The sequence below is a fragment of the Xenopus laevis genome, chromosome 8L (genome assembly GCF_017654675.1).
Source record: "Xenopus laevis strain J_2021 chromosome 8L, Xenopus_laevis_v10.1, whole genome shotgun sequence".
Taxonomy (NCBI): domain Eukaryota; kingdom Metazoa; phylum Chordata; class Amphibia; order Anura; family Pipidae; genus Xenopus; species Xenopus laevis.
The window spans coordinates 130,221,030-130,239,399 of record NC_054385.1 but is presented as its reverse complement, the minus strand read 5'-3'; the positions used below and the strand labels follow the sequence as shown (position 1 = coordinate 130,239,399).

General features: G+C 40.6%; 2 protein-coding genes across 3 annotated transcripts in view; one reads left to right on the top strand and one right to left on the bottom strand.

The window, feature by feature from the left end:
- Positions 1-10,817, bottom strand: part of LOC121397249 (Fc receptor-like protein 4) — a 23,903-nt gene extending 13,086 nt beyond the window's left edge. The window contains exons 1-2 of one of the 2 annotated variants that reach the window (XM_041573726.1): positions 10,754-10,817; positions 5,430-5,450 (exon numbers count right to left, since the gene is read on the bottom strand). In XM_041573726.1, the coding sequence (XP_041429660.1) occupies positions 5,430-5,450; positions 10,754-10,784 (52 nt within the window). In that variant the 5' untranslated portion in view covers positions 10,785-10,817. Of the gene's footprint in view, positions 1-183; positions 594-5,429; positions 5,451-10,753 lie in introns of those variants that run through there. The other variant, XR_005963606.1, reaches the window with a different exon arrangement.
- LOC108699148 (Fc receptor-like protein 2) overlaps positions 10,783-18,370 on the top strand; it is a 21,695-nt gene continuing 14,107 nt past the window's right edge. Inside the window, exons 1-5 of the mRNA XM_041574001.1 lie at positions 10,783-10,797; positions 11,545-11,659; positions 14,556-14,813; positions 16,108-16,395; positions 16,574-16,864. Coding sequence (XP_041429935.1) covers positions 10,783-10,797; positions 11,545-11,659; positions 14,556-14,813; positions 16,108-16,395; positions 16,574-16,864 — 967 coding nt within the window. The remainder of the gene's footprint in view (positions 10,798-11,544; positions 11,660-14,555; positions 14,814-16,107; positions 16,396-16,573; positions 16,865-18,370) is intronic.

The following is an 18,370-nucleotide window of genomic DNA, read 5'->3' as shown; positions in this document are numbered from 1 at the left end:
GGCCTGTATAACTCGGCCTTCGGCCTCGTGTTTTTATATGGTCATGAAACTCCTCGGTAACTTATAATATCCTTATATTTTACAAGAGGGGGTACTTTATTCACTATATAAACAGCGCGTTCTGGCGTCAGAACGCGCCGTTTACAACTTAATGCGTCAGCAGTGGTCAGTGCCACACGCTACCTGCAGTTTATCTTCCTGCCTGTCTGCCTCACTTGTCACTTCCCCACGTCCTCTCTCTCCCTCTGCTGTTTCCATCGTCAGCGTCTCTCTCACTCTTCTGTCCCCCCCCTCCACCTCTGATCTCGCTCAGTCTGCGTGACGTCTCTCTCCCTCTTCCGCTCCCCCTCCAACCACTCCCTCTGCCCCTCCCACACACTTGAAAATAAAACCTGTCAAAAATGACATATGCTGCAGCCCGTGAGCTTAACTCTTACAAAACAGCAACATCCCTTAGTTACATACCTTGTGCTTGTAAGGGTGGGGCAATTATGGATATTTACAGGCAGGTAACCAATGGCTAATCACGTGGGTGTGGCTTTCGAGCAGCTGGAAAAGATCAATTGGTGGATGCCTGTACTGAGGTAAAGTCTTCTAAGTGTTCTTATATAAAACAAGTAGATTGCACGTGCTGCGTGTCTGCTGTGTGTAGTGATGCATTACAACATGTTCTATAAGCGAAAGAAAAAAAGAACCCCAATTGCCTCCCACTCGTACCGCAGTTCCTCAGATATTACACTACTTATAAAGTATTTTGTGATTGCGTGAGGGCAATCACTGAACGTTAAAAAATACTAATGTGCTTGGTTTGCACAAATTACAATTATATTAAAGTGCCAGTGCTATAAGAATTAATTCAGTTAGATATACTTAGACTTAAAGGTTGATAGATACTCAATACAATTAATGCTTTACACAAATAAATAATTAACCTTTTAATCCAGTGTATTATCCAATACCTTATATTTTCACCCACAATCAATCCAACCAGGAATTAACGAGAATAAAAATACTAAAGTGCTTTAAGTGCTAATAGGTTTATTGTAAGGTCGCAATTACTAAAATTTCATAATTGCTTACAAATTAATTAGTTGTAAAGTGCTAAAAAGTGCCAAGTAATTAATGATCAATAATAAATAGTGTAGTTGATATAAAGAGGACCGCAGTTAATGGGATAAATAATTTAAAAACACACAAATTGCTCAGGTTAAAAGGTTTCAAGTAGGAAATAGAAAATTGGAGAGGGTGGAGCTGTCCCAAAAGCTGCTACCTAATTGTTTTCTATCCCTGGGACACCACAAAGATAAGGAGGCAGAATACCCGGGACTTGTGGTCTTGTGTTATTAACTAAATCCTGTTCTGTAAGAGAGCTAAATAAGCCTAAAAAAACCACGAATCCACGGGCTCTTGTGAGCTTTAGCAACAGAGAAAGAAGATACCCGAGCACTAATTAGAAATAGATTTCTTTTCCCACCCCTTCTATTCCGTTTCCCAAAGACTGAAATTATTCTAAAAGTTATAAGTTAAAGGGATTCCAAACGCCGACGCGCGTTTCGCAGTGATAGCTTTATCAAGGCGTAATGAGAGCGTACCTCCAGCGTCGGGTTTAAATCACTTCCTTACGATGCGTCACTATAGGAAATATCGCGAGACTTAAACCCTATTCGCAAAGGCCAGTGTATCTATCGCGAGGATTAGCTACAATGTATTGTCATGGATACCATGTAGCGTGTATGTAACGTTTAATGCACAGAATCATAAACTTATTGCAACTATTTAACTTATATAACGCGAATCACAGATATCACTGCCAGCATTCTTAATGACTCAGGAGGACTGTTCTTATTATATGAACCTATTATTATTAACCTATTGGCTTCCGATGAATTAAATCAATTAATGTACATATATATAAACTGTGATTATTTTAAAATATCATATTTATTAAGTATCAATTAAAACTGCATATTTTATAAAATATATTTATATATCATCAGAGCATCAGTTAAAAATAAACATGTTTCTTGGTTTCTAATAATTAAATGGATTGTAAAATTGATTAAATAAATGATGTGAATAAATTATTTTCATTTATTCCTGTAGGGGATACTGTATTCATTCTGAAGATCCAAAAGCTCTCCCTTTTTAACAGAGCTTGTTCCAGGTTTCCTTTACGTATTCCCAATTCGACTTTCTCCAATGCCCAGAACTTCATAGTAGAGGGATCCTTGTTATGTAGTTTTTTAAAATGTTGAGCCACGGTGGAAATTGTTTTATCACTTTTGTTTTCGTTACCAGCGGTTCTAATTGTACTGCAATGCTGCTGCATTCTTGTTTTCAGCATTTGAGTGGTCATTCCTATGTATCGTTTGTTACACGGACATTCTATGCAGTATATTACGCCTTGGGTTCGGCAATTTATATAGTAGTTGACATTATGAATAGTGCCGAAACGATCCTCGAAGTTGGTGATTTTAGACATCTTACTGCACATGTTGCAATTGCCACAGGGGAAGCACCCACAGTTTTTCTGCCTCTTATTTCGTGATATTTGGAAATGACTCCTGGTCAATAAGTCCCTCAAATTCGGACTTCTCTTGTAGCATATTGATGCACGTTTCTGTAATAATGTTCCAAGAGTATCGTCTTCCAACAGTATAGGCCAATGTTTGTTCAAAATAGTTTGTATCTGTGAGCTATCAGCATTGTACGTGGTTATGAATCGAACCGGATTGTTAGATTGCGGTATTTTATCTTTTGTTATTAATAAATTATTTCTATCTGTAACCAATGCTCTGTGGTATGCTTTTTTGACTATCTTGCCAGAATAACCCCTCTGTTTGAGTCTGGTTTTCAATTCAGTAGCCTGTTCTTTAAAATATTCTATTGTAGAACAGTTACGTTTGAGTCTTAAAAATTCACCAGTAGGAATCGATTTTTTTACAGAGTAATACATTGTAGCTAATCCTCGCGATAGATACACTGGCCTTTGCGAATAGGGTTTAAAAAAAAAGGAGAGCTTTTGGATCTTCAGAATGAATACAGTATCCCCTACAGGAATAAATGAAAATAATTTATTCACATCATTTATTTAATCAATTTTACTATCCATTTAATTATTAGAAACCAAGAAACATGTTTATTTTTAACTGATGCTCTGATGATATATAAATATATTTTATAAAATATGCAGTTTTAATTGATACTTAATAAATATGATATTTTAAAATAATCACAGTTTATATATATGTACATTAATTGATTTAATTCATCGGAAGCCAATAGGTTAATAATAATAGGTTCATATAATAAGAACAGTCCTCCTGAGTCATTAAGAATGCTGGCAGTGATATCTGTGATTCGCGTTATATAAGTTAAATAGTTGCAATAAGTTTATGATTCTGTGCATTAAACGTTACATACACGCTACATGGTATCCATGACAATACATTGTAGCTAATCCTCGCGATAGATACACTGGCCTTTGCGAATAGGGTTTAAGTCTCGCGATATTTCCTATAGTGACGCATCGTAAGGAAGTGATTTAAACCCGACGCTGGAGGTACGCTCTCATTACGCCTTGATAAAGCTATCACTGCGAAACGCGCGTCGGCGTTTGGAATCCCTTTAACTTATAACTTTTAGAATAATTTCAGTCTTTGGGAAACGGAATAGAAGGGGTGGGAAAAGAAATCTATTTCTAATTAGTGCTCGGGTATCTCCTTTCTCTGTTGCTAAAGCTCACAAGAGCCCGTGGATTCGTGGTTTTTTTAGGCTTATTTAGCTCTCTTACAGAACAGGATTTAGTTAATAACACAAGACCACAAGTCCCGGGTATTCTGCCTCCTTATCTTTGTGGTGTCCCAGGGATAGAAAACAATTAGGTAGCAGCTTTTGGGACAGCTCCACCCTCTCCAATTTTCTATTTCCTACTTGAAACCTTTTAACCTGAGCAATTTGTGTGTTTTTAAATTATTTATCCCATTAACTGCGGTCCTCTTTATATCAACTACACTATTTATTATTGATCATTAATTACTTGGCACTTTTTAGCACTTTACAACTAATTAATTTGTAAGCAATTATGAAATTTTAGTAATTGCGACCTTACAATAAACCTATTAGCACTTAAAGCACTTTAGTATTTTTATTCTCATTAATTCCTGGTTGGATTGATTGTGGGTGAAAATATAAGGTATTGGATAATACACTGGATTAAAAGGTTAATTATTTATTTGTGTAAAGCATTAATTGTATTGAGTATCTATCAACCTTTAAGTCTAAGTACATTTAACTGAATTAATTCTTATAGCACTGGCACTTTAATATAATTGTAATTTGTGCAAACCAAGCACATTAGTATTTTTTAACGTTCAGTGATTGCCCTCACGCAATCACAAAATACTTTATAAGTAGTGTAATATCTGAGGAACTGCGGTACGAGTGGGAGGCAATTGGGGTTCTTTTTTTCTTTCGCTTATAGAATTAATTTAAATCTCTGACTTAGGTCAGACCTCTGCCTCCGCCGTGGGTTAAATTCACTTTTGAAAGGATCACCTTGTTTTTGTAGCATTACAACATGTGCCCCTAAACTCTGTGGCTCATGGGACATGATTTCTGGGGCATATAAACCTTGGATGCAGCTGGGTATAATGTCCGATGTTTTCTTATAACTGTAAGCCTGTTAGTTCATAATTGAATGAGCATTAGATATTGACCAATAGTACAGCAACAGGAACTTGCTTTTAGCAGAAAAGGGCTGCATTAGTTGTTGCTGAACTTCAATTTTCACCATATGGGATTTTCTTTCTATTCTTAAGCGTATAACTATATTGCAATACTAGTCAAAATGTACCAGAAACAAGTAAACATCAGAAAAACAGAACAAGCATAAAGAATCCAAAGCCTGAAGTCAATGGGCCCTGCTCTTAACTGCCTACCCAGTTCCAGTCAGACTGAGCTCCCCATGCACCTCCTTTATGGAAGCTGCCACTACATTCTGGAAAACTGTTGTAGAAGGACAGATGAGAAGAAAAATTAGTGTAGGGTAACTTTTATTTTGTACAACAGCTGTTTTCCCTCATGAGGTAAACAAATCTTTTCCTCTGAGGGATGCCACTTTTGTTCAGCCACTGAAACTGAAGACTGAGACACCAGCAAAATAGACTAGTTGGCATTATGTAAAAAGCAAACACATAAATCTTCAGGAAGTAAAAACTGAACTCAGAAACGTTAGATTATAATGCATAATGTACCCCCTACTTTAAATTTATAAAGATATTAATAGTCACCTCGGAGTTATGTGACCTGTATAAAAGCACTCGGCCTGCGGCCTCATGCTATAATATGGTCACATAACTCCTCGGTAACATAATATCTTTATAAATTACAGTAGGGGGTACATTATCCACTATATATCTTATACTCACCCATGTTTCCCATCAGCAGAGCTGCAATACAAGAGAGAAAGTATTGGGCAGATGCACTGAACAGACAGAGGGATTCATTTATAAAATATAAATAATATATTATAATTAATAATTATACGCCCTTTAAATTAACACTTGAATCCCTGTGCCCAGCTGCAGTCACTAGTGGCCCCTCCCAGCTCTTTAGCAGTAAAGATCTGTGTCTGATTAGTAAATGGATGTTACACACAGCATAGAAAACAGGAAATTGTTTTTACTTACCGTAATTTCTGTTTCCTGGTCACCTTCAATGGCAGCATTCACCAATGGGTTAACCTCCCTCCGGACCAATGGACAGGACCTCCCACTAACAAGTTAAAATGAGAGCCCCACCCATACTCACTTGTCTTAGTCTAAAGCCTGACATCTAAGGTGGGTAATTCCCTTGTGAATGCTGCCATGGAAGGTGACCAGGAAACAGAAATTACGGTAGGTAAAAACAATTTCCTAGTTTCCTAGTCACCCCTGGCCAGCATTCACCAATGGGACTTCCAAAGCTACGCAAAAAGGGAGGGATACACAATATTGCAGAAATGAAAAAAAAATATGCTTTATTCAGCAATGTATAACTGACTGCAAGACCTTCCTCCCAAATCTAGCTTCTTGGGAGGCAAGGACATCTAGTCTATAGTGTTTAATGAATGTGTTGACAGACGACCATCTTGCTGCTCTACAAATCGCTTCTGGCAATGCTTTCGCTTCCATTTCCCATGAACTCGCCAACGCTCTGGTGGAATGGGCTTTTAACCCCTGGGGAACCTTCCTGCCCGCTATATTGTAGGTCTTCGCAATTGCCGACACAATCCAGGAGCTTAAAGTCTTTTTGGAAGGAGCTTGCCCTTTCCTGAACCCACAGGGAATCACAAACAGATGGTCTGACTTTCTGAATATCTTGGACCTCTCCAGGTAAATTTCAATGGCTCTGACCAGATCTAATGTGTGCCAATATCTTTCTCTGTCCGACTTTGGAGATGGACAAAAAGATGGAAGAACCATTTCTAATTCCATACGGAATTTTGATACAACTTTCAGTAGAAATTTGAACGCAGGTCGAAGCACAACTTTATCCTTGAAGATTACCGTATAAGGCTCTAAAGCAGACAAGGCAGCCAACTCTCCAACTCTACATGCTGACGTAACCGCCACCAGTAGTATAACCTTTAAGGTAAGGTTCCAGAAAGAAGACTTTTCTAATGGTTCAAAGGGAGCTTTTGTGAGAACATCCAGAACAAACGGTAAGTCCCAAGGAGGTGCAATTTTCTTTATGCAAGGTTTTACTCTTACAAAAGCATCAAAAAATCTTTGGACTAATGAATCCGATGCCCAGCTTACTCCTGTCAATGCTGAAATAGCTGACACTTGCACCCTTAATGTACTCAATTGGAGACCCCCTGGGTCTTGGTTTTTGAGGGTTGCAAATTGCACGAATCTGTCCCAGACTTTATAGTACTGAGATGAAGTGGAATACTTCCTTGACTTTAGGAGAAAATCCACAATCTCTTCCTTGAAACCTTGCCTCTTTAACCTCTCCCTTTCAACCTCCATGCCATTAAGGACAGGGGGTCCTTCTCCTGGTAGAGGAACATTCCCTGGGAAACCAAGGTCTTCTTGGCCAAAAGGGAATCAGTACTATAGCATCGACTGCTTCCCGATCCACTTTCTTCAACACTTTCCAAATAAGAGGAATTGGGGGAAATACATACACGAGTCCCCTGGACCAATCTTGACTTAGACCGTCTATGGCCAGAGCCTCTTCGCAGGGATACCTTGCGTAGAATTTTTCGCATTTCCTGTTTTGGACTGAAGCCATAGCGTCTACTTCTGGCATATCCCATGCGTTCGCCAATTCCTGAAAGATGTTCTCGTGAAGACTCCACTCTCCTGGGTCTAAAGTGACTCGACTTAAAAAGTCTGCTCTTACATTTTCTGTTCCTGGCAAGTGTATTGCTGAAAGATTCTCTAGCCATCTTTCTGCCCACTGGAATATCGGAATGGCTTCTTTTAACAATGTCATACTTCTGGTGCCTCCCTGCTTCTGCACATAGGCGACTGCTGTGACATTGTCTGACATGACTTTTATACTCTTCCCTTTTAGAACATCTGAAAGAGCAAATAGAGCCTTTCCTATTGCCCTTAGCTCGAGAACATTCGAAGGTGTCTGTTTCATATCCCATGACCCTTGACCCGAGACCTTTTTGATAATGGCGTCCAGCTTTTCACCGAAAAGCATATCCCCTTCAAAAGGGAGCTGACATAAATTTGTTTTCGAGGCTGCATCCGCTGCCCAAGGCTTCAGCCACAATGCCCTCTTTGCTGCCACTGAAAGTGCCATGGATCTGGCCATAAAATGCCCTAAGTCGACCGAAGCTTCTGACATAAAGTCAATCGCTAATTTGCAGTCTGCAAGCATCTCCAATAATTTAGGTCTTTTGACATTGGATGAAATTGCTTCCTCGATATTCAGGAGCCAAACTTTAACTGCTCTAGAAACAGAAGTTAGTGCTACAGCTGGCCTGCATGCAACTCCCGCAGCCGCGAACGATTTCTTTAGATTAAACTCCATCTTTTTCTCCGTAGGCTCTCTGAAAACCACTGCATCATCCACAGGTAATGTTGTCTTCTTAGCAAGCCTAACCACGCCTGCATCCACCTTGGGAGGGGCATCCCAAAATTTTGCCTCATCATCATCAAAAGGATACTCTGTCTTCTTCCATTCTGTAGCTATTATCTCTTTTATAGAGGCATGCACTGGAAAGCACAGTGATTTTTTTCTTCAAAGAAGGAAAAAGTTTATCAGCCGAAGACAATTTAGATGGCTCTGTAGGAAACGTCAAAGTTTGACGGACTGCCTTAATTAGTGGTTCCACTATAGACAAATCAATATTTGACTCATCTTCTGAGTCAATCTCCCCTTCTTCTGAGCCTAATGGCGAATGAAAAACTGAAACATCTGAAAGTTCCCCTTCAGACACCTCCGACAGTGAGTCTGTCTGTCTTGAATATGCATGCCTTGGCCTTTTCCTGGAGCTAGCCACTTCTTGAAAACCCTGCACCACTGCCTGTTTTATGACAGCTGCTAAGGAATCCGTAAAAGCTTGATTTTCCTGAGAGCATGAAGTTGTTCGATCTTCTTGAGCTTGTGAAGTTGACGTCTTCTCAGGTGTTTTATCTTTTTTTTCTGTGGCAGGAAGGCTGCATAAAACAATAAACAAGATTAAGACAATAAACCATTGGTGTCTTTTTTTTTTTTTTCACATTTAGGTACCATCTAACCTTTTCCCCTTGGGGTGAGGTGTCTTGCCCGGTACACCAGTATCCATGTTCAAGCTATCCCCTGGAATGTAACACACAGTGACAGGATTGCAGCACACAAACAAATGGATACAAACAGGAAGTACTGTCTCCTTAAATTGCCCACAAATGCACAAGCATGATATAATTCTACCCTATATGCTAGGGTTACAAACTTAATCTATGCCTGTTCCAGGGCTGCACGCCATACCTAGAAGATTTTGGTGCCAAAAGAAATATTTCCGTATTTCACCTTAATGCTGCGACACAGACGCCTTGCCCATATCAAAAATGGCGTCTTTCTCACTTCCGGTATTAGTATAGCATAGAATCGCTCCTCTAGCCCATCCCGTGTTTCAGCATCGCCTCCCTAACCCGCTCTGCGGGAGGCACAGCTTGGCCCATAATGGCAACATCGCACCACCCGGCCTTCCTTAACTAACCCCTCATAGGGGAGTATTTGGACCTCCAGCAATGCAGTGGCTTAAGGAAGCGCACAAACCCCACATGCTGGTAACTCTACAGGGACCTGAACCCTCTGTTGTTTCCATCCATCGGCCTCTGGACAGGACAAAAAAAGAGTATGGGTGGGGCTCTCATTTTAACTTGTTAGTGGGAGGTCCTGTCCATTGGTCCGGAGGGAGGTTAACCCATTGGTGAATGCTGGCCAGGGGTGACTAGGAAACCAGTGTATTCTAGTCATTTAATAATCACCCCTGAAGCATCATATGTAAACTGATGTTAATATTTAGATGTTTTCCCGCAACCTCCAAGACTGAATTCTCAGCAGCCCAGAGCTCACTGAGCATGTGCAGTGTCACTGACCCCAAAAAGATGCCTCACAAGATCAGAAGTATAAGGGCTCCTTTGGGCAACTCCAGGGTCAGACTGGGCTGCCAGGAAACCGGGTGAATACATGGTGGGCTTCACCAACCCAGACCAGCACCTGCCTAGGTCCTGCGCTAACCCCTGATTGTGTCCCGCAAAGGTAACAGAGGGGGAATGGAGGGGCATAGTGGGACATTCACTAAGATTCGTAGTTGCGCCAGGCGTAACTTCGCCCGTACTTCGCCGCACTTCGCCAGGTGTAGTTTCGCCAGCGCTCCGCAAATTCACTAAAATCCGAAGTTGCGCTCAGGGGTAGCGTAAGGTTGCGAAGTTGCACTAGCGTTGATTCGCGAAGTGAAGTTACGCTAGCGATGGTTAATTTGCATACGCCGCCAAATTCAAATTTCAATGGAGGAATACGTACAATCACTACAAATGCCTGGGAAACCTTCAAAACATCAAATAAAATGTTTATTTTGCCCTACACATGTGCCCACTGTATAGTTAAGGTGCCATGAGTTAGGAAATGTAGGGGGGAGGCCCAAAAATTTTTTCGATCTTTTTCAGCCTATCACCCATAATATAGAAAAAACGGCAGCGTCAGCAATCCCTTTCTACTCTATTGTGCTTCGCCTGGTCTGAGGTGGCGAAGGAAGTCTAGCGTAAAAGGTAGCGTTCAGAACAATGCGTGCGTTAGTGAATTTGCGTAGTTACGTCCGTTGCGCAAATTCGCCAGGCGTAAGGGTGCGAAGTTACACTAGAGAAGTTACGCCAGCGTCCGTTAGTGAATTTGCGAAGTAACGAAAATGCCCAACGCTAGCGAATTGACGCTAGTGTTAGGCGCTTTGGCGCATAGTGAATTTGCCCCATAGTGTCTGGGGTGGGGGGCTTCTAAGGGGGTGGTGACAGAGGTATTGGGGCCCAAGAGGGGGTAGGGGGGCCCTGGGGTGGAATCCTTGGAATTAGTTCTATTATGGGGCTGCTGAATCTCTGAGTTGGCACAGAAATGTCACTAGTATTTCTAGCTTTATTCTTGTGCATTAGTTCATGTTTAATCACCAATTAAAACAGTGCTGGAAAGTTACTCCTCTGAAATATTTATCCCACAAAAGACAAATCATCAAATAAATGGATATAATGGTAAAGAGTGAAGTTCTTGTACTTACAGAGCAGAATGACAGACAGAGGGACGGACATGATGGAGTCTCTGGTAGATAGAGAGTAAGTAGAAAAGCAGAAACAACCGGCCAGAGGAGTCTCTTCCTCTTCTAAATAAACTTTCTGCTTCTCTATAATTTCACACATTTTCTGTGAAGGGGAAGTATCTGGTAGAATGTATATATATATATATATATTCTCACTGTGCATGAGTGAAGAAAGCTTCAGATTATACATTAGGAGGGGATGTTTTCTCTACAACATAATTGCTTTATGGACCTCCATCCATCCATCTCCTGAAACAACTGGGTAACACACCTGGGTGGGTATTTATGAAATAAAAGTGCAAATAAGCCCAAATTATTTAAAGACTATGGGGTTATTTATCAAATACTGAATACAAAAATCTCAAATAAGTCAGATTTTTTTTGACCAAAAAAAATATGATTTTTTTTGGAATTTATTATACCCCAAAGCTGAAAAAAGTCTGAATCTGAAAATTTGCCATCTCCAAGCTGTTGGGGTCCTGTAGAAGTCAATGGCAAAGGTCTCGTTTCAATATCATGGTCTGCGCTGAGTTTTGGGCAAAAATCAGATTTTTTTTTTTTGGATTTTGGCACCAGAAGTCCGATTTTAGTGTGAAAATACTATTTTTTCAGATTTTTGCTGAACCGATTTTAGGGAGCTTTTTCTATGATAAATAAGGTCCAATCAGCAATTTGGAGTTGGTCGGACTTTTTTAATAAAATAATGAGTTAAATTCAGACTTTGATAATTAACCATATAATCCATATTGCAGGTGAGAGTTACAGATTCCTTTGTGAATACCGTGGTCCAATTTGGATCAAAGCTCACAAAGGGTTTGCTGGAAGATCCTGAAACGGGACACAAAAAAGAATTCACTGAAACCCAAAGTATAATCCACCCATTTCCAATCAAGCTATAAGGTCCCCATACACTGGCCTGACCTTTACTTCATCCAACTGATTGTCCCATGGCTCTATGCATAATACAAATACCAAAGCAAATATCAATGAAACAGAACAAAGGTACCCAGGAAACTGGGCCTGTTTGATGCCTGCCCTCCTGTCCTACCTCTATCTCTCACCACCTACAGTGATATCTAAGGGTCTAACCTACTATTAGCTTATTTAATTATTGACTTAAGGAGGTGGCAAGCACTGGCATCATTCACTCGTCTTCTCATATCAGCCCAAGAGAACGTGGCCCATTGCTTTTCCCACTAAACTAGACTCCTGGAGAAAGTGCCTCAGAGGAGAACCTGCTCTAAATCCTTCTCGCCAGGTGACTAATCTCCCGAATCTGCCCGTTAAGGCAATTCATTTAAAAGTATCTAAACTGTTTAAAAAAAATCCACTGCACCTCCTAGTTGTCCATTCGTAGTTCCCAATCCTAATTATAGACATTATTAATTTGCCAGGGGTTGTCGTTGTGCTGTGATCTCTCCATGCAGCTGTGTGTTTGCCATTCCATGTGTCTGTGGGAGGAAACAGAGCCGGGCCAAGGTAGTTTGGCACCCTAGGCAAGGACTTCAATCAGCGCCCCCTCCCCCCAGTTCTGTAGGACCATTTACCACCTAATCACTTACAGGTTTTTTTAATAAAGAAACCTTACAACACATTAATGAATTAAACTTTTCTTTTATATAAATATGTAATGTTAACAAACAAAAATAAAGTACACTAAAAAATATCATAAAAACCAAAACAGTAGGATAATTTTATCCTGTTAAACAAAGTGCAAATACTAGAATATCCACAACATTTTACTTTTAACACAACTGTGCCAGCCAGCAGCACCCAAAATATTGCCCCAATCTGTACCTGTGCCAACCAGCAGCACCTAAAATATTGCCCCCCCGAAGTCTGTACCTATTGTGCCAAAAAATGCATTGCCCCCCAGCCCTCCCCAAGTCTGTACCTGTTGTGCCAAAAAATGCATTGCCCCCCAAGTCTGTACCTGTTGTGCCAAACAGCTCCAACTCCAATACCAGCAGCAGCAGATCAGTCACCAGGCACTGCAGGCAGCCACCCACAGTTTCAGGCAGGAGGAGTCAGAGCCTCAGAGGAGAGAACGCCGCTCCCACACGACGCGCCAGGCTAGATCACCTGATCACCACACAGGCGCAAAGCTCCCTCCTAACGTCACTGCGCACGCCTGCGCGCCTCTCTTGCTGCAGGCGCATCATTGGTTGGATGTGCAATTGCGCATTACGTGCGCTGCTGGCCTGCTGCTTCTAAAGAAGCCAGATCCCACGGATCCAGCCAGCAGGGCAAGTAAGAGACTGTCTGGGTCGCGGGGAGGGTGGAAAGCCGAGCGGAACTCTGCTGGGTGCCTGGGGCAGCCGCATTGGGGAACAAGGAGTTTAAAATTTAAAGAAATAAAAAAAAATAAAAAAAATTATTTTCAAAATTGTGCCCCCCTATGACTGCGCCCTAGGCGGGCGCCTACTCTGCCTACCCCTAGTTCTGGCCCTGGGAAGAAATGAAAGCAGATGTTAGTTCCCATCCTAAGTTCCTTGATGGTTCCCTGAGCTCCACATCTGTTTCTCCACACTGAGGGGTATATTTTACAAAGAGTGAAGTTAGAGATCGCCACAGTCCTCTAGAGTGAAATTCCACCACTCTCCAATTTTGAAAGGTGTATTTATCAAAGGATGAATTTTCACTTTCACCCATCGATAAATATTCCCAATATAAATACTCCCATAGAAATGAATGGAGAGTGGCGGAATTTCACTCTAGAGGACTGTGGTGATCTCTGTGGTGGAGTCTGATTTGCACATACAGCCATTCATCTGACCCCAGACCCCCAATAACACAAACCTGTCCCCTTTTGTGTGAGACCCACCCCTTCCATAACAGTCTGGCCCCCCTGAGTTGACTGCCCCCTATTGTCTCACCCTACACTTATTTCTGAAATATTTATATTGCTTTGTGGCAATTGTTAGAAATCTTATTATAACTTGGTTCCCCTCATGCAGCTCCCCCCTAACAGCTAAATAACCATTTGCACCCCAAATACTAAACTTGGTCCTTGGTTCTACAGGGATGGGGGGTTATATCTAAACCTATATAACAATACAGTTTTCCTCTCTAAAATATGTTTTGGAGATGTGAAATGTTTGTTCTACTTATGATGGCCCCTTGGCCTATATTACTAGGCTTCCCGTTAATTGTATTAATTAATTGTAAAGTGTATTTATCTTGTGCCTTTTTTTAAATAATCCACATATTGTGATAAGTCCTGAGAGCTTAGCATGGATCTCAATAACAACAACAGTAGTTGGTTAACTCTAGGAATTGTCCCTCAACCTGAGAGTAAAACCCATAGATTATAATGGTGGCACTTTATTCTATGGAGTAACCTCAAGAACTCATAGACTGGGAGCCAATATATCTGTATACACTTTCTGATAAAACTTGCTGTACTTAGTTTTAACCTTTCCTTCCAACACCAAAAGGCACAGTCACAGGCAGGCAGTAAGGACAGGGTACTATTTCAGGCTTCACCTACTGCTACTCCATAACTTGCATTTCTGAATGATGCTCTACTCATAGGATGGGTACAGTGTGTGCCTCCCAACTGCCAGCCCCTCACCAACACAGCACTAACTAATATGGTCAACAATGTATTCATGGGAGAAGCCGTTGGTCTTTGCATTTCAAAAATTTGTAGAAAAAAAAGTTGAGTTTTTAGTAAAATGTTATTGAAATGAATTGTTTGTCTGTCTACTTTATATTAGGCAGGAGGTATTTGATGAACAAATATGTATTTTTTAATTTCCAGGTTACCTCGCCCTGAAAGTTCCACCCTTTGTGTTTGAAGGGGACATTTTGGAATTGTCCTGTGCCGCGTATCCTGGGTACAGCGCTGGGGAAGCTGAACTGCACAAAGGAGATCAGTTTATAGGTTCCTCGCACTCTGGGAATTTCAACATCGGAAGCGTAAACATGAAAACTAGTGGTTCCTACACGTGTTATAGATCAGTAAAACACCATTTAATTTATTATGGTAAAAAGAGCAGTGTGTACATTTCTGTAAAAGGTAAAAACTTTATCAGCCCCTATACCAACAATTTATTGAGGGGGTTTTAAGAATTTAAAAAACTATATTTTTGAGAATCTGTTCTTCTCTTGTGATTCAGCTCTGTCTATTTACCAAAGTTCATTGCAAAGATCAGCAGTCAGGGAACATATGATGTGTAAATGGGAACTAAGGGGAACGTTCTTGCAGCACAAGGGTTTTTTAATGACCCATTTTAGGGCAAATTCACTAAGATCCAAAGTTGCGCCAGCAACAGCTTCGCCACACTTTGCCAGGCGCAGTTTCGCCAGTACTACGCAAATTCACTAAAATGTGAATTTGCGCTCAGGGAGGCGAACGGTAGTGAAGTTGAGCTAGAGTTAATTCATCAAGCAAATCGAAGTTGCGCTAGTGATGCCTAATTTGCATACGGCGCCAAGTTAAAGTACAATGGACGTATATGTTGCAGCAAATACATTACACTTCACAAGCCTGGGAAAGCTTCATTAAATAAAATATAGTTGTTATATTGCCCTATACATGTGCCCACTGTATAGTTTAGGTGCCATACGTTAGGAAATGTAGGGGGGAAGTTGGGTGCCCCCAAAAATATGTACAATCTTTTTCAGCCACCCTTAAAAAAGGAAAAGACGCCAGTGTTTTTTGGGACTTAAAAAAAATTTCAACTTTTTTTGAAGCAATCCTATCTACTCTATTGCACTTCGCCTGGTCTGAGGTGGTGAAGGCAAGTCTGGCACAAGAGGTAACGTTCAGTAAAATGCGTAAGTTAATGAATTAGCGTAACTTTGCCTGGCGTAAGGGTGCAAAGTAGCGCTAGAGTAGGTCCACTTCGCTAGTGAATTTATGCCAGCACCCATTAGTAAACTGGCAAAGTAATGAAATGACGTCACAATGGTGAATTTGCACTAGCGTTAGCCGCTTCGCACTTGAATGAATTTAGTGAATTTGCCCCCTGTGTATTAACTGAATTATAAGGTGCCCTAAATCAATGGGCAGTAGTGATGGGCGAATTTATTTGGCAGGCGCAAATTCGCTGCGAATTTACCCGTTTCGCCACCCGCAACGATTTATGGACACTCATTGACTTTAATGGGCGTCACCTTCGATGCCGGTGTCAATTGTCGCCGGACTCAAAATTCCCGTTTCGGGAATTTTTTGCCCATTTTGTGAAATTTGCAGGAAATTCACAAATTTCGTGGTGAACCGAAACAGGACAAATTCCCCCATCACTAATGGGCAGCGTTAGATATGGTTTTTTTTCTTCAAAACTAAACTTGTCTTTTTGCTTTTATAGAGCTCTTCTCAAAGCCAATAATATCTGTGAATTCAGGTCAAATTCAGATCAATGAAGGAGGTCACATGACCATAACATGTGACACAAAGCTCAGCCCACACAGAGCGACTACAGAGCTACAGTTTGTTTTCTACAGAAATGGGCACAATGTGCAGGGATTCAGTTTATCCAACCAATATGGAGTCCCCTCAGCTCAGATGGAGGATTCTGGGAATTATACCTGTGAAATAAAAGCTCAATCTGGGGGTGTGAAGAAGGAGAGTGACCCAAAAAGTATCCAGATAAAAGGTCAGTAAAATCTCGAACTGCCAAATATCTAATTCTTACTAAGGGAAAAAAATGTCGGATGCATTTACTTTATTATTAACTTAAAGGGTACAAGATTGTCAGAGACTTTATCCGCAGATATCCATGTTTGGAATATAATGTATTTTTTAATTCTGTAATTTATTTTTATTTCATTCAGCACAGAAGCTTTCTGATGTGAGTGTAAGACTTGAGTCAGCAGGAGGACAGGTTATTGCTGGGGAGAGGTTGGAGATTCTCTGCTCAGTGGAAAAGGGAATGGGATTATTACGTTATTCCTGGTGTAAACAATCCAGTCTCAGCTGTGACACCAAAGAGTCTTCAGCTTCGGAGCAACGGTTTGTGGTAGAAAGTGTTGCTGAAGATTATGGAGGAGAATATCAGTGCATCGTTACCAGAGCTGCTACTGGGAACTCCATGCGAAGTCACAAGTTCTCCATCTCTGTCCGAGGTACCCCCTCCTATGACCTACATGTGGGTTCCCTCTCTGGGCAACAATACCCATGAGAACCTAGTCCCTCTAACACTCCTTGGTGGAGGCTAAACTGCTCAGCTACATAGTCCTGAGCATATCTGTCTCTCCTAGAGTGACCAGGAGATCGGAGATAACTCACCACTTTTATCTGGGATTCCACTCTTGATTCCCATCCCCTTAACATCAGTTCTCTGGCAAAAAGCCTTTTGAAATACATGGCTTTCAAACATATATAATTTTAATACATTGCCACCTTGAAGCTAAAATGGAAAACTCTAAGGGGATTATTTATTAAAGGTTGATTTGTGTTTTCCCAAAAATTTGAGTTTTTCGAGTGTAATTTTCGGTAAAAACTCGATTTTATTTAGGTTAATTAAACACCCCACAATGTTTTTGTTTTTTTAAAAAAACTAAATTTTTAAAGCTTTATTATGCCCTGAAGCTTTAAATAGCTAAATTTTGGAAACAATCCAGCTAAAAACTGTTGAGGTTGTGCAGAAGTCAAAATGCAGAGGTCCCTTGAACCATTTGCAGATGTTTGAAGCCTTCATGATGTTTGTTTTTTTTTTTAGTGGGTTTTGCTTGGGAAATTCACCCCATTTAAACTGATTCAAGTTTTTTACATTTGCATTTTTTCATAAATAAGAAAATATTTGAGTTGTGAGTTTATTAGCTGTATAAAAAACTTCACAAATTCAGTCTTTGGTAAATACTCCTTTTAAAGTCAGGAATTGACCCAGGAAATGGAGCCCTTCTCCTTCTCCTTTTAGATCTCCTTCACAAACTTTATTATTTACCAGTCCCCTATACACAAATGAAGCCTTCTGGATTTTATCACACCATGTATTTTGTAGTGCTGAATCAGAATAACATAGTACATAGTTTTGAAAAAAGACACACGTCCATCAAGTTCAACCTTTTAGTTTTTTTTTTTTTGTTTTTTTTTAATCTGCCAACTGCTAGTTGATCTAGAGGAAGGCAAAAAAAAAAAAAACATCTGAAGCCTCTCCAATTTGCCTAAATGGCAATGGGACCAGTCCCTGGATCAACTTGTACTATGAGCTATCTCCCATATCCCTGTATTCCCTCACTTGCTAAACACCATCCAACCCCTTCTTATACCTATCTAATGTATCAGCCTGTACCACTGATTCAGGGAGACAATTCCACATCTTCACAGCTCTCACTGTAACAAACCCCTTCCCAATATTTAGCTGGAACCTCTTTTCTTCTAATCGGAATGGGTGACCTTGTGTCAGCTGGAAAGACCTACTGGTAAATAAATCATTAGAGAGATTATTATATGATCCCCTTATATATTTATACATAGTTATGATATCTACCCTTAAGCGCCTCTTCTCCAGCGTGAACATCCCCAATTTGGCCAGTCTTTCCTCATAGCTAAGATTTTCTATACCTTTTACCAGCTTAGTTGCCCTTCTCTGTCCCCTCTCTAATACAATAATGTTCTGTTTGAGTGAT